At 39.5% G+C, this 26967-nt stretch overlaps 1 protein-coding gene across 1 annotated transcript in view; it reads right to left on the reverse strand.

Annotated features, from left to right (window-relative positions):
• Positions 1-26967, reverse strand: part of SLC6A3 (solute carrier family 6 member 3) — a 297995-nt gene that overhangs the window by 23423 nt on the left and 247605 nt on the right. Inside the window, exons 12-13 of the mRNA XM_053715819.1 lie at positions 21837-22004; positions 5196-5267 (exon numbers count right to left, since the gene is read on the reverse strand). Of these exons, the coding sequence (XP_053571794.1) occupies positions 5196-5267; positions 21837-22004 (240 nt within the window). The remainder of the gene's footprint in view (positions 1-5195; positions 5268-21836; positions 22005-26967) is intronic.

A 26967-nucleotide genomic window follows, 5' to 3' on the forward strand; every position in this document is an offset into this window, starting at 1 on the left:
ATACTTACCTATAAAATAAACCCTAAAATAGCTACAATATAATTAATAATTACATTGTAGCTATTTTAGGGTTTATATTTATTTTACAGGTAACTTGGTATTTATTTTAACTAGGTACAATAGCTATTAAATAGTTAATAACTATTTAATAGTTACCTAGTTAAAATAATTACCAATTTACCTGTAAAATAAATCCTAACCTAACAAATACACCTACACTATCAATAAATTAATTACATAAACTACAAATATCTAAACTAAAATACAATTAAATACACTAAACTAAATTACAAAAACAAACAAACACTAAATTACAAAAAATAAAAAAAAGATTACAAGATTTTTAAGCTAATTACACCTATTCTAAGCCCCCTAATAAAATAACAAAGCCCCCAAAATAAAAAAAATTCCCTACCCTAATCTAAATTACAAAAGTAATCAGCTCTATTACCAGCCCTTAAAAGGGCCTTTTGTAGGGCATTGCCCCAAAGTAATCAGCTCTTTTACCTGTAAAAAAAAACAACCCACATACCCCTACTCTAACCCACCCAATCCCCCCTAAAAAAACCTAAGTCTAACCCTCAAGTGCTCCTTACCTGTCCTGAAGACCGGCGGAGAAGGTCCTGTTCCAGGCGGAGAAGTCTTCTTCCAGGCGGCGAACCTCTTCTTCTTCCAGGATCCAGCCAGCACGGAGCGGAGGAGTTAAAGAGCTACTTTAATTCTATTGGCTGATTTGAATAGCCAATAGAATAAGAGCTATTGTAATTCTATTGGCTATTCTAATCAGCCAATAGAATTACAGTAGCTCTTATTCTATTGGCTATTCAAAGCAGCCAATAGAATTACAGTAGCTCTTATTCTATTGGCTATTCAAATCAGCCAATAAAATTAAAGTAGCTCGCATCCGATTGGCTGATTTGAATTTGAAGGCTCAAATCAGCCAATAGGAATTCAAGGGACGCCATTTTTAATCGCGTTCCTTGAATTCCTATTCAGGGTACGGCGGCGATCGTATGAAGAGGATCCTCCACGCTCCGGCTCCGGTCTTCAGTTCCAGCGGTCTTCAGTTCCAGCATTGCCAATCTTCAGTTCCAGCATCGCCGGTCTTCAGTTCCAGATGGAAAGTCTTCAGCTCCGCGGTCAATGGTCTTCAACTCCTCCGCTCTGTGCCGGCTGGATCCTGGAAGAAGAGGTCGCCGCCTGGAAGAAGACTTCTCCGTCTGGAACAGGACCTTCTCCACTGGTCTTCAGGACAGGTAAGGAGCACTTGGGGGTTAGACTTAGGTTTTTTTAAGGGGGGATTGGGTGGGTTAGAGTAGGGGTATGTGGGTGGTGGGTTGTAATGGGGGGGTGTTGGTTTTTTTACAGGTAAAAGAGCTGATTAATTTGGGGCAATGCCCCACAAAAGGCCCTTTTAAGGGCTGGTAATAGAGCTGATTTCTTTTGTAATTTAGATTAGGGTAGGGAATTTTTTTTTATTTTGGGGGGCTTTGTTAATTTATTAGGGGGCTTAGAATAGGTGTAATTAGCTTAAAATTCTTGTAATCTTTTTTTTATTTTTTGTAATTTAGTGGGGGTTTTTTGTAATTTAGTATAGTGTATTTAATTGTATTTTAGTTTAGATATTTGTAGTTTATTTAATTAATTTATTGATAGTGTAGATGTATTTGTAACTTAGGCTAGGATTTATTTTACAGGTACATTGTTAATTATTTTAACTAGGTAGCTATTAAATAGTTATTAACTATTTAATATCTATTGTACCTAGTTAAAATAAATACCAAGTTACCTGTAAAATAAATATAAACCCTAAAATAGCTACAATGTAATTATTAATTATATTGTAGCTATCTTATGGTTTATTTTATAGGTAAGTATTTAGTTTTAAATAGGAATAATTTAGTTAACATTGTTAATATTATTTAGATTTATTTTAATAATAATTAAGTTAGGGGTGTTGGAGTTAGATAGGGTTAATATAGTTAATATATATAATATAATAACTATATTAACTATATTAACCCTAATATAATTAGGGTTAATATAGGTGGCGGCGGTGTAGGGGGGGTCATATTAGGGGGTAATATAGATAATATAGGTGGCGGCGGTATGGGGGATTAGATTAGGGGTTAATATATTTAATATAGGTGGCCTCGGTGTAGGGGGATTAGATTACAGGCAAAAGAGCTGGTTACTTTGGGGCAATGCCCCGCAAAAAGCCCTGACCCCCCCTACACCACCGCCACCTATATTAACTATATTAACCCTAATTATATTAGGGTTAATATAGTTATTATATTATATATCTATATATTAACTATATTAACACTATCTAACTCTAACACCCCTAACTTAATTATTATTAAATTAAATCTAAATAATATTAATAATATTATCTAAATTATTCCTATTTAAAACTAAATACTTACCTATAAAATAAACCCTAAGATAGCTACAATATAATTAATAATTACATTGTAGCTATTTTAGGGTTTATATTTATTTTACAGGTAACTTGGTATTTATTTTAACTAGGTACAATAGCTATTAAATAGTTAATAACTATTTAATAGTTACCTAGTTAAAATATTTACCAATTTACCTGTAAAATAAATCCTAACCTAAGTTACAAATACACCTACACTATCAATAAATTAATTACATAAACTACAAATATCTAAACTAAAATACAATTAAATACACTAAACTAAATTACAAAAACAAACAAACACTAAATTACAAAAAATAAAAAAAGATTACAAGATTTTTAAGATAATTACACCTATTTTAAGCCCCCTAATAAAATAACAAAGCCCCCAAAATAAAAAAAATTCCCTACCCTAATCTAAATTACAAAAGTAATCCGCTCTATTACCAGCCCTTAAAAGGGCCTTTTGTGGGGCATTGCCCCAAAGTAATCAGCTCTTTTACCTGTAAAAAAAACAACAACCTCCCACCACCCACATACCCCTACTCTAACCCACCCAATCCCCCCTTAAAAAACCTAAGTCTAACCCCCAAGTGCTCCTTACCTGTCCTGAAGACCGGCGGAGAAGGTCCTGTTCCAGGGTAATATAGTTAATATAGGTGGCGGCGGTGTAGGGGGATTAGATTAGGGGTTAATATATTTACTATAGGTGGCCTCGGTGTAGGGGGATTAGATTACAGGCAAAAGAGCTGATTACTTTGTGACAATGCCCCGCAAAAAGCCCTTTTAAGGGCTGGTAATAGAGCTGGTTACTTTGGGGCAATGTCACGCAAAAGGCCCTTTTCAGGGCTATTTGTAGGTATAGACTTAGGTTTAGTGGTTGGGAAATTTTAGTATTTTAGGGGTTAATAAATTTAATATAGGTGGCGGCGGTATAGGGGGATTAAATTAGGGGTTAATAAATTTAATATAGGTGGCGGCAGTGTAGGAGGATCAGATTAGGGGGTAATACATTTATTATAGGTGGCGGCGGTGTAGGGGGATTAGATTACAGGCAAAAGAGCTGATTACTTCAGTTAGCAGGAGAGGCCGCTTCAAGCTTACACAGCATACTCCGGTGATCGACTCCCAGGGATGACGTCACTGACGCTTCCGAATTTCAGTTTACACACACTATTGCTTGCGGCGATCAGGTGCAATGCCCATGAAGCAACGGATTACTTGCCAATAATGTCCAAAAAGAAAAAGTTATGGCAGCACATAGTAAAAGAGCTGATTACTTTGTGACAATGCCCTGCAAAAAGCCCTTTTAAGGGCTGGTAAAAAAGCTGGTTACTTTGGGGCAATGCCCAGCAAAAGGCCCTTTAAAGGGCTGGTAATAGAGCTGGTTACTTTGGGGCAATGTCACGCAAAAAGCCCTTTTCAGGGCTATTTTTAGTTTAGGGTAGGGACATTTTAGTATTTTAGTGGGTAATACATTTATTATAGGTGGCGGCGGTGTAGGGGGATTATATTAGGGGGTTATAGAGTTAAAATAGGTGGCGGCGGGGTAGGGGGCTCACATTAGGGGGTAATAATTTTAATATAGATGGTGGCGGTGTAGGGGATTACATTAGGGGTTAATAATTTTAATGTAGGTGGCGGCGGTGTAGGGGGATCACATTAGGGGGTTAGACATTAAAATTAGGTGGCGGCGGGGTCCGGGAGCAGCGGTTTAGGGGTTAAACACTTTATTAGGGATTGCAGCTGGGGATCGCAGGTAAATAGACATTGCGCATGCGTCAGGTGTTAGGTTTTATTTTGCAGTTCGCGGTTGATAGGTAGATAGACATTGCGCATTCGTTAGGTGTTAGGTTTTAATTTGCAGGCAGTTTAGGGAGTTACGAGGCTCCAATACACAGCGTAAGGCTTACTACGCCTGCAATTTGTGGCGAGGTGAAAATGGAGTAAGACTTCTCCATTTTCGCCACGTAAGTCCTTACGCTGTATATTGGATACCAAACTGCGCTGGTTTGGTATACCTGTCTATGGGCCAAAAAACTACGGCCGAAGGCAGAAATATACGAGCGTAACTTCTGTTACTCCATATATGTGATACCAAACCAGCGCAAAATTTGGCGTCGCCGGCTTTTGCAGGCGACGATTTATATCGGATTGAGGCCCTGGAGCACTACATGACAGGAAATTGTGCTGCCATCTAGTGCTCCTGCAAATGGGTAACATTCTTGCAAAATTGCTGCCATATAGTGCTCCAGAAATGGGCTGGCTCCTAAGCATACGCCCATGCTTTTCAACAAAAGATACCAAGAGAACAAAGAAATTGATCATAGAAGTACATTAGAAAGTTGTTTAAATGACATGCTCTATCTGAATCATGAAATAAAAACATTTGAGTTTCATATGCCTTTAATAAAGACTTGTTTTCATACATCAACTTAAATGAATCATGTAGACAATAAATTCATGTATCCTGATATTGTATAAAGTCAAGCCAGTGTTTTTCTAAAGGGGAAAACCTTCATATTAGATCTCCTATTGTTTTACATTTTCACAACTGTATAGAAGTATTCTAGGACAAGACCAGAGCTGATACAGTCTTCAGTATTTATGACCCTGTAAATTAAGGAGCAATTAACTATTGTCCACATTTACAGGGTGGCCTATTCAACTGATACTACACTTGGGAATAGGCTTTTTGTTTCCTAGATACCATTAAAGGGATAATACACAAGGTAAATCTAGTATTATATGTACACAATAAACTTACAGTAAATTGCTGCACTTCACCCTCTTCTATCAGTGCATGATCTTTTTCGGGTGTTATTGCGTAAGCAACTCTCTGAAAAATATATAAAAATGGTAACAAAGTCAATACACGAGAAAGGGCCATTTTCTGTCAAGTAATTAATTCATTTCCTGAAAGTAATTAAAAAAAAAAATAACTTACAATTTGATGGTTATTGAATGATGAAATGGCCACAGACAACTTTTTAGAGGTATTCACACGTGTCGATAGAGCAATGGCACCACTAACGGGCAAGCTCCCTAATGTTATTTAAATTGTTAGGTTTATTACCTAATATTTCCTTATATGGTATAATAGGGAGGGGTGCTTCGCACAATTACATTTATTAAGCACATATCGTGGGAAAACAAGAGAGATTCCCACTAAAGAATGTGATTTTAGCGCTCACTGCCCTGACTACTAGGCAGAATTTAAGGACAACTCAATCAAAACATAACTTTTAATATTGCTATGTAAAATAGGGGGTGAAAGAATCTTAAAAACAATGGAAGGAGTCGTTCCAATGGAATAACCCTAATATATAAATACAATTCTAGTAATAGGCCTCTGAGGTATGATAGCCTTGGTAAATATTAAGGTTAGATAAACAGCAATGGTTTTAGAGTTGATATAGGTTGATCATATAGTATAATATAAATTAGATTCGCTCTATTTCGCATACATGTCAATAAGGGCCAGGTGCATATAATCCAATAGGTATAATGGATATAAAATTGTGCTATGCACTTGTAATACAGTGTAATATCTCCAATTATATCATGAGTAGCAGTGAGGGCCTTGTGTGTAGGACCCAGAAAGTATAGTGTTGAGCTTTTACACGTGTATCATAGTACGGTTTAAACAAGAACCTTTGGGCACCTTCTGGAGCCAGAAAATTGAGAGTTAAATTATATTTAAGCGCACAAGCTTAAGTCAATATTCTGTATATAACTTAATGTTGATCTCTAAAGTATGAGATATTTTTCCAATGAGACTTGAGTGTTCTTATGGGTTACTGCTACTGTTTGTTAGCATACTGTAAGTAGGTATATGGTCAGTGGCCAACATCTAAATGGTTAGTTCACTAATAGTCATATAGCCATAGAGGTGGCGTTAGTTATCTGTTTGTAATAATCAGTAAATCTCACTTGTATCTCTAGTATATTGAATGCATACAGTGTTAGAAATAATAGTAAAAGCAACTTTGTATATTAAATTATAGTATAAAATATGCAGTATCTTTCTTTTTGTCACGTCATGGAAAAATTGGCTCTGAATTACAAGTGAGTAATTATGAGCAGCTATTAGAACATTACACCTAGATAACTGTCAAGAAGATATATGCAATTAACCCCGGTATACAAATATTCAATGGGACTAGAGTATCATACGCTTACACTTATTGCAACATTGTATCAGAGTACTGCTCTAATGCCGTTGGTGACGCTAGTGGTTGCTACGCTACGAGCCTCACTAGGATATCAGGTTTGTATATTATGTACATAAATCAAAGTGATACACGATATTAATATTGTATGTAAAAATAGTTATTAAGTATAGAGTATAATGTTACATGTCCCATAATGTGGACATGATTGGCTATGTGACTGTGGTGAGATTATAAGCAGCTTTATGTAAGTTGTTTCTAGCTACTGTAAGTTAACTCTATGCAGTTCAAGCAGGGTATGCAACTCGTTTGTTCTAATGTACTAATTCAGCGTTATCTCTGAGTACTGCTATGATTCAAATGATCACGCTGAAAAATCATACGCTGCAAACCTACTATGCCACATGTGTATATTATGTATGCACATCAGATCCCCTTGTCAGCTTAAGTCTGACAAAGGCCCTTGATAAAGCCCAATAGGGCGAAACGCGTTAGGAGATAACAGAGAGCATATGGGAGCTCTTTTTAAAAAAAGTATAGGAGTAGTCGTTATAGCATTTAGCTAATATTATATATTTGATCTATAGTTATATCGCTTTTGCTAAAATTACTGACTTGGGCTGGGTAGTGTTAACTGATGGTCAGACTTAAGCTGACAAGGGGATCTGATGTGCATACAAAATATACACATGTGGCATAGCGGGTTTGCAGCGTATGATTTTTCAGCGTGATCATTTGAATCATAGCAGTACTCAGAGAACGCTGAATTAGTACAAATGTATCACACTTTAACAAACGAGTTGCATACCCTGATTGAACTGCATAGATTTAACTTACAGTAGCTAGAATACTGTAATAATAGTTAAAGTTATGTTTTGATTTAGTTGTCCTTAAATTCTGCCTAGTAGTCAGGGCAGTGAGTGCTAAAATTGCATTCTTTAGTGGGAATCTCACTTGTTTTCCCACGATGTGTGCTTAATAAACATTTTAGACTGAGGTATATTTTTATGCATGCTCTAGATTCTTTAAAGCTCTATTCATCTCTATTGAATAGTCCATCTGCAGTGGGCAGGACGCAAAGTTGCATATGTACATGTACATGTATATATGTTTATGTATTTAATACATGTACATGATATTTTGTACAGCTGAAGGGATCATCAGGAAAAGTGTGACCAGGACCTCAACATTGCATGTAACAATCTCTGTCTGTTAATGTTTGTTTCTAATTCACAATGGCATTGTTGTACCCGGGATTTCAAATGGCATTGTGCCTTTGTGACTGCAAAGACAAAACCTTTTGTGCGGTTTCCAGTTTTTGCGACTACATTATTGAAATCCCAGTCATGAAGGTGCAATCCCGTTTTAAAGCCCAGTCACAAAGGCATGATCATGTCTGCACAATACTTTTGTGGCTACATTATTGTAGTGGAGAGTTATCGCAGTGTACAAGGGAGAACTGTTAAAATCCCATTTTAGAAGATAAGATAAATTTTAGACTCTTCCTTCTAATAGAAACCCTATGAGGCCTACTTATCAAGCCATCAACCGCAAATACGCTGGAATTCCGCAGTGTAATTGCGGAGAGCTTGATTCCCTTTAGTTATCAAAGCCTACAGACCGGCAAAAGTTGAAATCTGTGATGTAACATACGATCCGCCGGTCTCAGTCCAACACAGATCGATGCTTACGTAATTAGAGATGTTCCGAATGCAAATTCGGCAGTATCGGACTACTTTTGCTAGTTAACAAATATCTAACAGGTTCGCTCGCCACTATTCCGGCCCAACGTACCTGCTATTCAATCCGCCGCCCTGGAGACGGCGGATGCCATAGGAATCAATGGGAGTCTGAAAGCAGCGAAAGCTCATGTTCACTGCTGCCTGATATCTCATTGATTCCTATGGGAGAATAAAAGTAACGTTTACACCTAACACCCTAACATGTACCCCTGAGTCTAAATACCCCTAACCTGCCTCCCATACATTATACTTATTAACCCCTAATCTGCCGCCCCGACACCGCCGCCACCTACATTATACTTATTAACCCCTAATCTACCGCTCCTATACCGCTGCCACCTTTATAAAGTTATTAACCCCTATCCCACTGCTCACGGACCCTGCCGCCACCTACATAAAGTTATTAACCCCTATTCCGCCACTCCCAGAGCCCACCACAACTAAATAAATGTATTAACCCCTAAACAGCCAGCCCCTCACATCGCCATAAACAAAATTAACCTATTAACCCCTAAACCTAACAACCCCTTGACTTTACATTAAATATTAACTCATCCCTATCTTATAATAAATTTAAACTTACCTTTAGATATAAATTAAACTATATTAAACTATTAATTAATCTACCCTAACTGTTATACTAAAATTACATTAAACTATATTAAACTAATAATTAATCTACCCTAACTGTTATACTAAAATTACATTAAACTAATAATTAATCTACCCTAACTGTTATACTAAAACTACATTAAACTACAAATTAAAATAACTATATTATATATTTAAACAACTAACCCTACTCAAATAATTTAAATCTACAATAAAAAATTACAAAGTTACAAAAAACGAACAACTAAGTTACAAAAAACCCCCACTAAGTTACACAAAATAAAAATAAATTATCAAAGATTTAAACTAATTACACCTAATCTAAGAGCCCTTTGAAAATAAAAAGCCCCCCCAAAATAAAAAAAAAAAAACCTAACCTACAATAAACTACCAATGACCCTTAAAAGGGCCTTTTGCGGGGCATTACCCCAAAGAAATCAGCTCTTTTAACTGTAAATAAAAAAAATACAAATACCCCCCAACAGTAAAACCCACCACCCACACAACCAACCCCCCCCAAATAAAAACCTAACTAAAAAAACCTAAGCTCCCCATTGCCCTGAAAAGGGCATTTGTATGGGCATTGCCCTTAAAAGGGCATTTAGCTCTATTGCTGCCCAAACCCTAACCTAAAAATAAAACCCACCCAATAAACCCTTAAAAAATCCTAACACTAACCCCCGAAGATTCACTTAGTTTGTGAAGAGCCAACATCCATCCTCAATGAAGCAGCAGAAGTCCTCAGTCATTAGGATTGAGCTTGCATTCTATTGGCTAATTGGATCAGCCAATAGGATGAAAGCTGATTTCAACAGCCAATAGGATTTTTTCAACCTTAATTCCGATTGGCTGATAGAATTCTATCAGCCAATCGTAATCTAAGGGACGCCATCTTGGATGACGTCATTTAAAGGAACCTTCATTCCGAAGATGTCGTAAGAAGAGGATGTTCCGCGTTGGATGTCTTGAAGATGGAGCCGCTCCGCGCCGGATGGATGAAGATAGAAGATGCCGTCTGGGTGAAGACTTCTGCGGGCTTGGATGAAGACTTCTGCCGGCTTCGATGAGAACTGCTGCTGCTTCGTTGAGGATGGATGTCGGCTCTTCAGAAACTGTAAGTGGATCTTCGGGGGTTAGTGTTAGGATTTTTTAAGGGTTTATTGGTTTATTATTTTTAGGTTAGGGTTTGGGCAGCAATAGAGCTAAATGCCCTTTTAAGGGAAATGCCCTTTTCAGGGTAATGGGGAGCTTAGATATTTTTAGTTAGGTTTTTATTTGGGGGGTTGGTTGTGTTGGGGGGGGGTATTTGTATTTTTTATTTAAAGGTAAAAGAGCTGATTTCTTTGGGGCAATGCCCCGCAAAAGGCCCTTTTAGGGGCCATTGGTAGTTTATTGTAGGCTAGGTTTTTTTTAATTTTGGGGGGGCTTTTTTATTTTCATAGGGCTCTTAGATTAGGTGTAATTAGTTTAAATCTTTGATCATTTATTTTTTATTTTGTGTAACTTAGTGTTTATTATTTTTTTTTGTAACTTAGTGTTTGTTATTTTTTTTTGTAACTTAGTGTTTGTTATTTTTTGTAACTTAGTTGTTAGTTTTTTGTAACTTTGTAATTTTTTTTATTGTAGATTTAAATTATTTGAGTAGGGTTAGGTGTTTAAATATATAATATAGTATAATTTAATTTGTAGTTTAATGTAGTTTTAGTATAACAGTTAGGGTAGATTAATTATTAGTTTAATATAGTTTAATGTAATTTTAGTATAACAGTTAGGGTAGATTAATTAATAGTTTAATATAATTTATTTTAATTATACAGGTAAGTTTTAATTTATTATAAGATAGGGATGAGTTAATATTTAATGTAAAGTCAAGGGGTTGTTAGGTTTAGGGGTTAATAGGTTTATTTAGTTTATGGCGATGTGGAGGGCTGGCGGTTTAGGGGTTAATAGGTTTAGTAAGTGGTAGTGATGTGGGAGGCAAGAGGTTTAGGGGTTAATACCTTCAATTAGTTGTGGTGGGGTCCGGGAGCAGTGGTTTAGGGGTTAATAACTTTATTAGAGTTGCAGTGGGCTCCGTGAGCGGCAGTTTAAGGGTTAATACATTTATTAGAGTTGCAGTGGGCTCCGGGAGTGGTGGTTTAGGGGTTAATAAATGTATTAGAGTTGCGGTGTACTCTGGGAGCGGCGGGATAGGGGTTAATAACTTTATTTAGTTGCAGCAGGGTCCAGGAGCGGCGGGATAGGGGTTAAACATTTTAGTATAGTGGCGGTGTTTAGTGACAGGATATAAATAAAGCTGTGAAAAAACATAATTTATGCTTACCTGATAAATTTATTTCTCTTGTGGTGTATCCAGTCCACGGATCATCCATTACTTGTGGGATATTCTCCTTCCCAACAGGAAGTTGCAAGAGGATCACCCACAGCAGAGCTGCTATATAGCTCCTCCCCTATCTGCCATATCCAGTCATTCGACCGAAACAAGCCGAGAAAGGAGAAACCATAGGGTGCAGTGGTGACTGTAGTTTAAATTAAAATTTAGACCTGCCTTAAAAAGACAGGGCGGGCCGTGGACTGGATACACCACAAGAGAAAGAAATTTATCAGGTAAGCATAAATTATGTTTTCTCTTGTAAGGTGTATCCAGTCCACGGATCATCCATTACTTGTGGGATACCAATACCAAAGCTAAAGTACACGGATGAAGGGAGGGACAAGGCAGGCTTAAATGGAAGGAACCACTGCCTGTAGAACCTTTCTCCCAAATATAGCCTCTGAAGAAGCAAAAGTATCAAATTTGTAAAATTTTGAAAAGGTATGAAGCGAAGACCATGTCGCCGCCTTGCAAATCTGTTCAACAGAAGCCTCATTCTTAAAGGCCCAGGTGGAAGCCACAGCTCTAGTAGAATGAGCTGTAATTCTTTCAGGGGGCTGCTGTCCAGCAGTCTCATAGGCTAAGCGTATTACGCTCCGAAGCCAAAAAGAAAAAGAGGTTGCCGAAGCTTTTTGCCCTCTCCTCTGCCCAGAGTAAACAACAAACAGTGTAGATGTTTGGCGAAAATCTTTAGTAGCTTGTAAGTAAAACTTCAAAGCACAGACCACGTCCAGATTATGTAAAAGACGTTCCTTCTTTGAAGAAGGATTAGGACACAATGATGGAACAACAATCTCTTGATTGATATTCTTGTTAGAAACTACCTTAGGTAAAAACCCAGGTTTTGTACGCAGAACTACTTTATCTGAATGGAAAATCAGATAAGGAAAATCACATTGTAAGGCAGATAGCTCAGAGACTCTCCGAGCCGAGGAAATAGCCATCAAAAACAGAACTTTCCAAGATAAAAGTTTAATATCAATGGAATGAAGGGGTTCAAACGGAACCCCTTGAAGAACTTTAAGAACCAAGTTTAAGCTCCATGGGGGAGCAACAGGTTTAAACACAGGCTTAATTCTAACCAAAGCCTGACAAAAAGCTTGAATGTCTGGCACTTCTGCCAGACGCTTGTGCAAAAGAATAGACAGAGCAGAAATCTGTCCCTTTAAAGAACTAGCTGATAATCCTTTTTCCAAACCCTCTTGGAGAAAGGACAATATCCTAGGAATCCTAACCTTACTCCATGAGTAATTCTTGGATTCACACCAATAAAGGTATTTACGCCATATCTTATGGTAGATTTTCCTGGTAACAGGCTTTCGTGCCTGTATAAGGGTATCAATGACTGACTCTGAGAAGCCACGCTTTGATAAAATCAAGCGTTCAATCTCCATGCAGTCAGTCTCAGAGAAATTAGATTCGGATGATTGAAAGGACCTTGTAGTAGAAGGTCTTGTCTCGGAGGCAGGGTCCATGGTGGAAAGGATGACATCTCCACTAGGTCTGCATACCAGGTCCTGCGTGGCCACGCAGGCGCTATCAAGATCACCGATGCTCTCTCCTGTTTGATTTTGGTAATCAGTCGAGGGAGCAGAGGAAACGGTGGAAACACATAAGCCAGGTTGAAGAACCAAGGCGCTGCTAGAGCATCTATCAGTGCCGCTTCTGGGTCCCTGGACCTGGATCCGTAACAAGGAAGCTTGGCATTCTGGCGAGACACCATGAGATCCAGTTCTGGTTTGCCCCAACGATTAACCAATTGAGCAAACACCTCCGGATGGAGTTCCCACTCCCCTGGATGACGACTTAGAAAATCCGCCTCCCAGTTCTCTACACCTGGGATATGGATTGCTGATAGGTGGCAAGAGTGAGTCTCTGCCCAGCGAATTATCTTGGAGACTTCTAACATCGCTAGGGAACTCCTGGTTCCCCCTTGATGGTTGATGTAAGCCACAGTCGTGATGTTGTCCGACTGAAATCTGATGAACCTTAGGGTTGCTAACTGAGGCCAAGCTAGAAGAGCATTGAATATTGCTCTTAACTCCAGAATATTTATTGGGAGGAGTTTTCTCCTCCTGAGTCCACGATCCCTGAGCCTTCAGGGAATTCCAGACTGCACCCCAACCTAGAAGGCTGGCATCTGTTGTTACAATTGTCCAATCTGGCCTGCGAAAGGTCATACCTTTGGACAGATGGACCCGAGATAGCCACCAGAGAAGAGAATCTCTGGTCTCTTGATCCATATTAAGCATAGGGGACAAATCTGTGTAATCCCCATTCCACTGACTGAGCATGCATAGTTGCAGCAGTCTGAGATGTAGGCATGCAAATGGCACTATGTCCATCGCCGCTACCATCAAGCCAATTACTTCCATACACTGAGCCACCGAAGGGCGCAGAATAGAATAAAGAACACGGCAAGATTTTAGAAGCTTTGATAACCTGGATTCTGTCAGGTAAATCTTCATTTCTACAGAATCTATCAGAGTCCCTAGGAAGGAGACTCTTGTGAGTGGGGATAGAGAACTCTTTTCCTCGTTCACCTTCCACCCATGTGACCTGAGAAATGCCAGAACTATGTCCGTATGTGACTTGGCAATCTGAAAGCTTGACGCCTGTATCAGGATGTCGTCCAGATAAGGGGCCACTGATATACCTCACGGTCTTAGGACTGCCAGAAGCGATCCCAGAACCTTTGTAAAGATTCTTGGAGCTGTAGCTAACCCGAAGGGAAGAGCCACATATTGGTAATGCCTGTCCAGAAAGGCAAACCTTAGGAACCAATGATGATCTTTGTGAATCGGTATGTGAAGGTAAGCATCCTTCAAATACACTGTGGTCATGTACTGACCCTCCTGGATCATAGGTAGGATGGTCCGAATAGTTTCCATTTTGAACGATGGAACTCTGAGGAATTTGTTTAAGATCTTTAGATCCAAAATGGGTCTGAAGGTTCCCTCTTTTTTGGGAACCACAAGCAGATTTGAATAAAAGCCCTGTCCCTGTTCCGTCTGTGGAACTGGACAGATCACTCCCATAACTAGGAGGTCTTGCACACAGCGTAAGAATGCCTCTTTCTTTATCTGGTTTACAGATAATCTCGAAAGGTGAAATCTCCCTTGAGGAGGGGAAGCTTTGAAGTCCAGAAGATATCCCTGAGATATGAACTCCAACGCCCAGGGATCCTTAACATCTCTTGCCCACGCCTGGGCGAAGAGAGAAAGTCTGCCCCCTACTAGATCCGTTACCGGATAGGGGGCCGTTCCTTCATGCTGTCTTAGAGGCAGCAGCAGGCTTTCTGGCCTGCTTGCCTTTGTTCCAGGACTGGTTAGGTTTCCAGCCCGGCTTGGATTGAGCAAAAGTTCCCTCTTGTTTTGTAGCAGAGGAAGTTGATGCTGCACCTGCCTTGAAATTTCGAAAGGCACGAAAATTAGACTGTTTGGCCCTTGATTTGGCCCTGTCCTGAGGAAGGGTATGACCCTTACCTCTAGTAATGTCAGCAATAATTTCCTTCAAACCAGGCCCGAATAGGGTCTGCCCCTTGAAGGGAATGTTAAGTAATTTAGACTTTGAAGTCACGTCAGCTGACCAAGATTTAAGCCATAGCGCCCTACGCGCCTGGATGGCGAATCCAGAATTCTTAGCCGTTAGTTTAGTCAAATGAACAATGGCATCAGAAACAAAAGAATTAGCTAGCTTAAGTGTTCTAAGCTTGTCAAGTATTTCAGTCAATGGAGTAGCTGTCTGAAAGGCCTCTTCCAGAGACTCAAACCAGAACGCCGCAGCAGCAGTGACGGGCGCAATGCATGCAAGGGGCTGCAGGATAAAACCTTGTTGAATAAACATTTTCCTAAGGTAACCTTCTAATTTTTTATCCATTGGATCTGAAAAAGCACAACTGTCCTCGACAGGGATAGTGGTACGCTTTGCTAAAGTAGAAACTGCTCCCTCCACCTTAGGAACCGTCTGCCATAAGTCCCGTGTGGTGGCGTCTATTGGAAACATTTTTCTAAAAATAGGAGGGGGGGGAAACGGCACAACGGGTCTATCCCACTCCTTATTAATAATTTCTGTAAACCTTTTAGGAATTGGAAAAACATCGGTACACACCGGCACTGCATAGTATTTATCCAGTCTACACAATTTCTCTGGCACTGCAATTGTGTCAGTCATTCAGAGCAGCTAATACCTCCCCAAGCAATACACGGAGGTTCTCAAGCTTAAATTTAAAAGTAGAAATATCTGAATCAGGTTTCCCTGAATCAGAAATGTCACCCACAGACTGATGCTCTCCTTCCTCAGCTTCTGCATATTGTGACGCAGTATCAGACATGGGCCTTAAAGCATCTGCGCGCTCTGTATTACGTCTAACCCCAGAGCTATCGCGCTTTCCTCTGAATTCAGGCAGTCTGGCTAATACCGCTGACAGGGTATTATCCATGATTGCCGCCATGTCCTGCAAAGTAATCGCTATGGGCGTCTTTGATGTACTTGGCGCCATTTTAGCGTGAGTCCCTTGAGCGGGAGTCAAAGGGTCCGACACGTGAGGAGGGTTAGTCTGCATAACTTCCCCCTCGTCAGAATCCTCTGGTAATAATTATTTTAAAGATAACAGCTGATCTTTATTGTTTAAAGTGAAATCAATACATTTAGTACACATTCTCCTATGGGGTTCCACCATGGCTTTTAAACATAATGAACAAGGAGTTTCCTCTGTCAGACCTGTTTATACAGACTAGCAATGAGACTAGCAAGCTTGGAAAACACTTTAAATCAAGTTAACAAGCAATATAAAAAAACGTTACTGTGCCTTTAAGAGAAACAAATTTTGCCAAAATTTGAAATAACAGTGAAAAAAAGGCAGTTAAACTAACAAAATTTTTACAGTGTATGTAACAAGTTAGCAGAGCATTGCACCCACTTGCAAATGGATGATTAACCCCTTAATACAAAAAAAACAGATTAACAAAACGAAAAATACGTTTTTAAACAGTCATAAAAACTGCCACAGCTCCACTGTGGCTTTACCTTCCTCAATACACGACTTTTTAAGCCTTTTGAGCCCTTCAGAGATGTCCTATAGCATGCAGGGGACTGCTGAGGGAAGCTGAATGTCTCTGTCTGTAATTTTAACTGCGCAAAAAAGCGCTAAAATAGGTCCCTCCCACTCATATTACAACAGTGGAAAGCCTCAGAAAACTGTTTCTAGGCAAAAATCAAGCCAGCCATGTGGAAAAAACTAGGCCCCAATAAGTTTTATCACCAAAGCATATATAAAAACGATTAAACATGCCAGCAAACGTTTTATATTGCACATTAATCAGAGTATATACCTCTGATAGCAAGCCTGATACTAGTCGCTATTAAATCACTGTATTTAGGCTTAACTTACATTAATCCGGTATCAGCAGCATTTTCTAGCAATTCCATCCCTAGAAAAACTTAAAACTGCACATACCTTATTGCAGGATACCCTGCACGCTATTCTCCCTCTGAAGTTACCTCACTCCTCAGACATATGTGTGAACAGCAGTGGATCTTAGTTACTTCTGCTAAGATCATAGAAAACGCAGGCAGATTCTTCTTCTAAATGCTGCCTGAGATAAAATAGTACAACTCCGGTACCATTTAAAAACAATAAACTCTTGATTGAAGAAAAAACTAACTATATTACACCACTTTCCTCTTACTACCTCCAGCTATGTTGAGAGTTGCAAGAGAATGACTGGATATGGCAGTTAGGGGAGGAGCTATATAGCAGCTCTGCTGTGGGTGATCCTCTTGCAACTTCCTGTTGGGAAGGAGAATATCCCACAAGTAATGGATGATCCGTGGACTGGATACACCTTACAAGAGAAAGCAGAATAGCAGCGAGATCGATGACTGTTAGTTAACAACAGTCCGCTGCTCATCGCCCCGTACTTGTTGCACGGCTTTTTGACAGCTTTTTATATAAATATGGAGAACAAATTCAGGTCCGCGGTAGCGATGTTAGGCAATGTCAGGCGAGAGTATTGGTGCCATCGAATGCAAGTAAGTTGACGGCTTGATAAGTAGGCCTCTATATGTTCTTTATTTATTTCAAAAGTATATTTCCCAATCTGGAAACTGTCACCGAGATTACGAGTTTTGCGGTAACAGGGGTGCATTGCTAACGAGCATTTTTTTTTCAACGCTCCCTTAAGACAACGCTGGTATTACTGGGGTTTTTTAAACCCGGCGTTAGCCGCAAAAAGGTGAGCGTAGAGCAAAATTTAGCTCCACATCTCGCCTTAATACCAGCGTTGCTTACAGTAGCGGTGAGCTGGCAAAACGTGCTCATGCATGATTTCCCCAAAGGAATCGATGGGGCAGATAGGGCTGAGAAAAAACCTAACACCTGCAAAAAAGCAGCGTTCAGCTCCTAACGCAGCCCCATTGATTCCTATGGGGAAACAAAAGTTATGTCTACACCTAACACCCTAACATGAACCCCGAGTCTAAACACCCCTAATATTACACTTATTAACACCTAATCTGCCACCCCCGACATCGTCACCACCTACATTATATTATTAACCCCTAATCTGCCTCTCCGGACACCGCCGCCAACTACATTATACTTATGAACCCCTAATCTGCTGCCCCCAACATCACCGACACATACATTATATTTATTAACCCCTAATCTGCCCCCCCAACGTCGCTGCAACCTACATACAATTATTAACCCCAATCTGCCGCCCCCATCGTCGCCGCCACTATATTAAAATTATTAACCCCTAAACCTAACCCTAATACCCCCTAACTTAAATATAATTTAAATAAATCTAAAGAAAATAACTACAATTAAATAAATTGATCCTATTAAAAACTAAATACTTACCTATAAAATAAACCCTAAGATAGCTACAATATAATTAATAGTTACATTTGTATCTAGCTTAGGATTTATTTTTATTTTACAGGCAATTTAGTATTTATTTTAACTAGGTACAATAGTTATTAAATAGTTATTAACTATTTAATAACTTCCTTAAAATAAAGACAAATATACCTGTAAAATAAATGCTAACCTTAATTACAATTACACCTAACACTACACTATCATTAAATTAATTACCTAAACTAACTACAATTAAATACAATTAAATACAATTAAATAAAATAAACTAAAGTACAAGAAAACCCCACTAAATTATAGAAAATAAAAAATAATTACAATAATTTTAAATTAATTACACCTAATCTAATCCCCCTAATAAAATAAAAAAGCCCCCCAAAATAATAAAATTCCCTACCCTATACTAAATTACAAATAGCCCTTAAAAGGGCTTTTTGCAGGGCATTGCCCAAAAGTAATCAGCTCTTTTACCTGTAAAAAAAAAATACAATACCTCCCCCAACATTAAAACCCACCACTCACACACCCAACCCAATCCCCCCTTAATAAAACCTAACACTACCCCCTTGAAGATCACCCTACCTTGAGCCATCTTCACCCAGCCGGGCACAAGTGATTCTCCAGAGGGGCAGAAGTCTTCATCTGATCCGGGCAGAAGAGGACCTCCAGACGAGCAGAAGTCTTCATCCAGGCGGCATCTTCTATCTTCATCCATCCGGAGCGGAGCGGATCCATCTTGAAGCCAGCCGACGCGGAGCATCCTTTTCTTCCGACGACACCCGACGAATGAAGGTTCCTTTAAATGACGTCATCCAAGATTCTATCAGCCAATCAGAATTAAGGTAGAAAAAATCCTATTGGCTGATGCAATCAGCCAATAGAATTGAAGTTCAATCCTACTGGCTGATCCAATCAGCCAATAGGATTGAGCTCACATTCTATTGGCTGTTCCACCCATGAAGACGGCTCAAGGTAGGGTGATCTTCAAGGGGGTAGTGTTAGGTTTTATTAAGGGGGGATTGGGTGGGTTTTAGAGTAGGGTTGGGTGTGTGGGTGGTGGGTTGTAATGTTGGGGGGGTATTGCATTTTTTTTTTACAGGTAAAAGAGCTGATTACTTTGGGGCAATGCCCCGCAAAAAAGCCCTTTTAAGGGCTATTTGTAATTTAGTATAGGGTAGGGAATTTTATTATTTTGGGGGGCTTTTTTATTTTATTAGGGGGATTAGATTAGGTGTAATTATTTTTTTATTTTCTGTAATTTAGTGTTTGTTTTTTTGTACTTTAGTTTATTTTATTGTATTTAATTGTAGTTGGTTTAGGTAATTAATTTAATGATAGTGTAGTGTTAGGTGTAATTGTAATTTAGGTTAGGATTTATTTTACAGGTATATTTGTATTTATTTTAACTAGGAAGTTATTAAATAGTTAATAACTATTTAATAACTATTCTACCTAGTTAAAATAAATACAAAGTTCCCTATAAAATAAAAATAAACCCTAAGCTAGATACAATGTAACTATTAGTTATATTGTAGCTATCTTATGGTTTATTTTACAGGTAAGTACTTAGTTTTAAATAGGAATAATTTATTTAACTTTAGTAATTTAATTTTGTTTTATTTAAATTTAAGTTAGGGGGGTTAGACTTAGGGTTAGACTTAGGTTTAGGGGTTAATAAATTTACTATAGTAGCGGCGACGTTGTGGGCGGCAGATTAGGGGTTAATAAATGTAGGTAGATGTCGGCAATGTTAGGGACGGCAGATTAGGGGTTAATAAAATTTAACTAGTGTTTGCGAGGCGGGAGTGCGGCGGTTTAGGGGTTAATATATTTATTAAAGTGGCGGCGATGTTTGGTCAGCAGATTAGGGGTTAAAAAATTTATTTTAGTGTTTGCGATGTGGGGGGGGGCTCGGTTTAGGGGTTAATAGGTAGTTTATGGGTGTTAGTGTACTTTTTAGCACTTTAGTTAAGAGTTTTATGTTACGGCGTTAGCCCATAAAACTCTTAACTACTGACTTTTAAATGCGGTAGGAGTCTTGACAGGAATGGGTCTACCGCTCACTTCTTCCAAGACTCGTAATACCGGTGTTAGGCAAATCCCATTAAAAACATAGGTATACGCAATTTACGTAAGGGGATTTGCGGTAAGCTCGAGTCGCGGAAGAAAAGTGAGCGGTACACCCTCTCCTGCCAGACTCGTAATACCAGCGGGCATTAAAAAGCAGTGTTGGGACCTCTCAACGCTGCTTTTTAAGGCTAACGCAAGACTCGTAATCTAGCAGTGTGTTTTTTCAATCAATAATTGGAAATATTTGAAGGGGGAAACAATAATTTTAAAATATTAAAAGTGTCAATACAATCATTATGCAAACATGCTCAGTATACCCATAATGCCAACATACAAATGGCATTCATATTGTTTACCAGTTATCAGGGTGAATTCAGATTACAATAGGTTAATCTCACACATGTAAATTAGTGTTTACCTTACACACTGTACAATGGGGTTTATTCAAAATAATTTTTACCTTAAAGGAACTTGGTACCCAAATGTTGAAGCTCTTGAAATAATGCAGCATATTTGTAAAAAGTTGATTAGTAAATATCACCTAAAAGGAAGACATTTTATCTCAAAATTTCTTCAGTACTCACATCCCATTGTAAAGAGACTTTAAGCAGCCAATCATTTTGCAAGTCCAGGGATTTGCAATTAAGCGTGCACCTGGCATGTGCAAGCAGTCATGTTATTTACCTTCTCAGTTTAAGGAAGTTTACTATTATTTCTTGTGAGATGTTAGTGAAATCTCATGAGATCACAGTAAAGCAAAGTGTGACCTCTGCACTGCAGATCCTGATTGGCTGGTCGAATTTTTTCCCCAACTTGCAGCTGACAATAGCTGAAGAATAACTGTTCACAGTGCTCTTGTGTGAGCTGAACACATTTTAAAGTAAAATATCTTCCTTTTGTTATTCATGTGATATTTTCTGGTCAGCTTTTTTACAGGTATTCTACATCACATTTAAGTAATTTAATATATTGGTATTATGTCCCTTTAAGAGGTGTGAAAATGTCATTGTATAGGTCAGTTTCAGTTAGTTTCACAGTTTTGATCCCGATAACAAGAACTTAACAACCGAAAACACGTTTTCTCTTTGAATACTTGTATGTGGCTGTGGGTTTTTAGCGTGCAGATCCATTTTGGTTTGTAATCACCCAAAAAACACACTTCCCAGATCGGACAAAACTGAAATATCCAAAATCAATATGATTGAAATTATGATAGAAGCCTATGTGTTTTACCCCTGCAGAAGGGTTAAACACATTGTTAAAATCAGCTTCAGCAATACACTACTGAGAGAGAGAACATCAGGTGAGCCAAAGACAAGAGGCATTTGTGTGTAGTCCATAAAAAGAGGCATTTGTGTGTAGTCAAACACCAGCTATCTCCCAGTAGTGCATTACTGCTCTTACCTAGTTATTCTTTTCAACCAAGGATACCAAGAGAACAAAGTAAATTTGACAGAAATGCAATAAAAAGCTACATTGAATGTTTAACAATGAACATTTAATTTTAACATTCATGTCCCTATAGGAAATGTTTTTTTAAATGTTAAATACGCACCTTTCTGAAGGATCCAGGAAGGCTACATAACTTATAGATGGCGTAAATAGGTACCAGAGACATGGATGAAATGGCAACTAGCCAGCCAACAACGTTTGCCCACTGCGGGAATACGTAACTTCCATAGTTAGGAGGTCTGAATGTTACAATGCTGACCACAACCACAAACTGAAAATAAAATACAATTATTAATTCACTGTCAACATATTAATAATAATATTTATACAGTTGTTACTTGCTATTTGCCTAATATTTATATAGCTCCTGTTTTACAGTTGTTTTAAAGCAAAAATAAACACCTTGTAATTACAGTTTTCTGCAGTCTTCCAATAATTTAACATATCAGGACAGATTAACACCTTGTTTTCTGCAATTGTTTTTCAACAGTGAAACTCCACCCACACATTTTCTTATTAGAAGGAGCCAATAAGGACTTGAGGCAGCAGATGACAGGTTTTGCCACAGTTGTCTTAGAGTGAATGTCAAGTTTGATGGATCAGTGCCCGGTTCAGAGGCGTAACTAGAAACCACAGGGCCCAGGTGCAAGAATCTAAGAAGGGCCCCCCCCACCGCCCCTCCCCCCTCCAAAAAAGGTGAATTTAATTAAAAAAAAATGTACATTTAACACAGAAAAAAATGTGAATCAGATTACATGTCTGCAAAAGGAGGTACCCTGTGCCCACAGTCTGTGAGATGGTCTGACCCCCTATTACTGTGTGTGTGTGTATATATATATATATATATATATATATATATATATATATATATATATAGTGACACTATTTAACCCCCCAGTACTGTATATTGTAAGTTAGTGACACAGTCTGTAATCTGCCGGTGAGATGGCTGGCCTGACCCTACCTCCCCAGTACTTTATAAAGTGACCACAGTAGTCAGTGACATGGTCCACCCCCCCATACTGTATATAGTGGTACTGTATAGTGACACTGTTTACCCCCTGCCCCCTCATGCTGTAGTAACAAGGTCTGTAATTTGCTGGTTCCACAAACATACACAAACACACATACATGCATAAATACACACACAGTCACATACATACACACACACATAAACACCAATGGGTAAAACAGAAATACTAACCCCTGTAGTCATGTCACACTCACATGATATCAGTGCAGGCAGTGGTAGGTTAACGTTTTTTATTAAAAAAAATATATATATAAAAAAAAAAATTATAAAAAAAAATATTTTTTTTTTTTTAAGCTGGGCCCCCACCCTCAGGGGCCCAGTCGCACCTGCGACCTCTGCACCCCTGTAGTTTCGCCCCTGGCCCGGTTTTAAAAAAACCCTATTAAAAACAGGGACACTTTCATTCATCAAACTTTACATTTCACTCGTTTTGTTAAAAAGCCGCTCCAGAGATTTCCCCTCCTTCCGCTCATCACTTCATACGTCAGCAATAGTGATGTCGTGAATAGTTCACCGGCGCATAGTTCCTGGTGAACATAGCATGTTCGCGTTCACCGCGGACGGCGAACATATGCCATGTTCGATCCGCCCCCTATTCCTCATCATTGAGTAAACTTTGACCCTATACCTCACAGTCAGAAGACACATTCCAGCCAATCAGCAGCAGACCCTCCCTCCCAGACCCTCCCACCTCCTGGACAGCATCCATTTTAGATTCATTCGGAAGCTGCATTCTTAGTGAGAGGAGGGACAGTGTAGCTGCTGCTGATTTAATAGGGAAATCGATAGCTAGGCTAGTGTATTCAGTGTCCACTACAGTCCTGAAGGACTCATCTGAACTCTGCTGTAAGGACAGCACCCCAAAAAGCACTTTTTAGGGCTAGAACATCAATCTGCTTTTTTTTTTTCCCTGTGTAATCTAATTGCACTTGCCTGCCTGCCAGCGTGTGTGTCAGGCTCACAGCGTATACTGTGCCCACTTGCCCAGTGCCACCACTCATATCTGGTGTAACAGTAGTGTACATTTAAAAAAAACAACACTTTTTTTTGACTGTGAAATAATAGCAGACAGCTGCCAGTACCCAAGATGGCCGCCAATAAGGCAGATGGGGAGGGTTAGAGAGCTGTTTTGGGGGGATGCTACACCACAGCATTTTTTAAAAACCTTTTATTTTACTACTGGCAGACTTTCTGCCAGTACTTAAGATGGCGGGGACAATTGTGGGGTGGGGGAGGGAAGGGAGCTGTTTGGGAGGGATCAGGGGGTCTGATGTTTCAGGTGGGAGGCTGATCTCTACACTAAAGCTAAAATTAATCCTGCAAGCTCCCTACAAACTACCTAATTAACCCCATTCACTGCTAGCCATAACACACGTGTGATGTGCAGCAGCATTTAGCGGCCTTCTAATTACCAGAAAGCAACGCCAAAGTCATATATGTCTGCTATTTCTGAACAAAGGGGATCCCAGAGAAGCATTTACAACCATTTGTGCCATAATTGCACAAGCTGTTTGTAAATAATTTCAGTGAGAAACCTAAAATTGCAATTTTTTTTTTTTTTTTTTTTTTTAATTTTATCGCATTTGGCGGTGAAATGGTGGCATGAAATATACCAAAATGGGCCTAGATCAATACTTTGGGTTGTCTACTACACTACACTTAAGCTAAAATTAACTCTACAAGCTCCCTACATGCTCCCTAATTAACCCCTTCACTGCTGGGCATAAAACACGTGTGGTGCGCAGTGGCATTTAGCAGCCTTCTAATTACCAAAAAGCAAAGCCAAAGCCATATAAGTCTGCTATTTCTGAACAAAGGGGATCCCAGAGAAGCATTTACAACCATTTATGCCATAATTGCATAAGTTGTTTGTAAATAATTTCTGTGAGAAACCTAAAGTTTGTGAAAAAGTGAACAATTTTTTTTATTTGATCGCATTTGGCGGTGAAATGGTGGCATTAAATATACCAAAATGGGCCTAGATCAATACTTTGGGTTGTCTCCTACACTACGCTTAAGCTAAAATTAACTCTACAAGCTCCCTAATTAACCGCTTTACTGCTGGGCATAAAACACGTGTGGTGCGCAGTGGCATTTAGCAGCCTTCTAATTACCAAAAAGCAACGCCAAAACCATATAAGTCTGCTATAATGGCATGTCTGGCACACAGTGTTGGGGCAAGGGTCCATCTGACCACTGATACCTGGTCTGCAAAGCATGGTCAGGGCAGGTATATCACCTACACTGCGCACTGTGAAGCGGGCGTAACCCTTACACTACCTGATCGATACAACATCAAACCTGATGTTTTAAAGCATGTTATTCCAAACAATTTAGGAATGTTAGGTGATTTATGCCCTTTATGGATTAAAACCAGACTCTGCATCAACTATGTAATTTTCCATGGGAGTTTTGCCATAGATCCCCCTCCGCCATGCCACAGTCCAGGTGTTAGTCCCCTTGAAACAACTTTTCCATCACTATTGTGGCCAGAAAGAGTCCCTGTGGGTTTTAAAATTCTCCTGCCTATTGAAGTCTATGGCGGTTCGCCTGGTTCGCAAACTTTTGCGGAAGTTCACGTTCGCCGTTTGCGAACCCAAATTTTTAGATTCGCGACCTCACTAGTCAGCAATGAAGAATATGGCATCCTCCAATCACTGCTCCCCCCAGGGGAATCATTGCCTGAGGCAACGGCGGATTTGTCATTTTTGATATATGAAGAGGCTTGCGACGAGCGGGGGAAGCGCTGGAGCGGCTTTCAAGAATAAAAGCTAAGTATTTTAACAAAACAAGTGAAATGTGAAGTTTGATGAATGAAAGCGCCTCTGTTTTATTAGGATTTTTAAAAACCAGGCACTGATTCATCAAACTTGACATTCACTTTAACAAAATCTTCATTGTTTTCCTTCAGCAGAAATGATCAAACAACTGCAAATTAGGGAGGGATATGTTTAGGATAGTGACACCTGCTGTTTGCTGTTTCATTTCTCCGGACTGGAAACTCCACAATAAAGTTATGGAGGCCTTCTTATCAAGCTGTCAACTTACTTGCATTCAACGGCACCAATACGCTTGCCTGACATCACCTAACATCGCGGCCGCTGACCTGAATACGCTCTCCATATTTATATAAAAAGCTGTCAAAAAGCTGTGCACCAAGTACGGGGCGATGAGCAGCGGACTGTTGCTAACTAACAGTCATCGATCTCGCTGCTATTCGGCTTTTTCCCAGCTTTATTTATATACTGGCACTAAACACTGCCACTATACTAAACTGTTTAACCCCTATCCCGCCGCTCCCGGACCTCTCCACAACTAAATAAAGTTATTAACCCCTATCCCGCTGCTCCCGGACCCCACCGCAACTTCAATAAACTTATTAACCCCTATTCCGCCGCTCCCCACGCCGCCACTACTAACAATGTATTAACCCCTATCCCTCTGCTCCAGGAGCCCACCGCAACTAAATAAAGGTATTAACCCCTAAACCCCTGGCCTCCCACAGCAGGTTGTTAGGTTTAGGGGTTAATAGGTTAATTTAGTTTATGGCGATGTGGGGGCTGGCGGTTTAGGGGTTAATAGGTTTAGTAAGTGGTAGTGATGTGGGAGGCGAGGGGTTTAGGGGTTAATAACTTTATTTAGTTGCGGTGGGCTCCAGGAGAGGCAGGATAGGGGTTAATACATTATTTAGGTGGCGGCGGGGTCCGGGAGCGGCGGGATATGGGTTAATACTTTTATGTAGGTAGTGGCGGTGGCGGGGCTGCAGATAAAGGGTTAATAAGTATAGGTGTTTAGACTCGGGGGTTATGTTATGGTGTTAGGTGTAAACATAACTTTTATTCTAGCATAGAAATCAATGGGATATCGGGTAGCAGCGAACATAAGCTTTCGCTGCTTTCAGATTCCCATTGATTCCTATGGCATCCACCGCCTCCAGGGTGGTGGATTGAAAAGCAGGTACGCTGGGCCGGTATAGTGGCAAGCTTACCTGTTAGATGTTTAACTAGCAAAAGTAGTCAGATAGTGCCGAATTTGCATTCGGAACATCTGCAATGACGTAAGCATCGATCTGTGTCGGACTGAGACCGGCGGATCATATGTTACATCATAGATTTCAACTTTTGCCGGTCTGTAGGCTTTGATAAACGAGGCGAATCAAGCTTGCCACAATTACACTGCAGAATTCCAGCGTATTTGCGGT

The sequence above is a fragment of the Bombina bombina genome, chromosome 5 (genome assembly GCF_027579735.1).
Source record: "Bombina bombina isolate aBomBom1 chromosome 5, aBomBom1.pri, whole genome shotgun sequence".
NCBI classification, from domain to species: domain Eukaryota; kingdom Metazoa; phylum Chordata; class Amphibia; order Anura; family Bombinatoridae; genus Bombina; species Bombina bombina.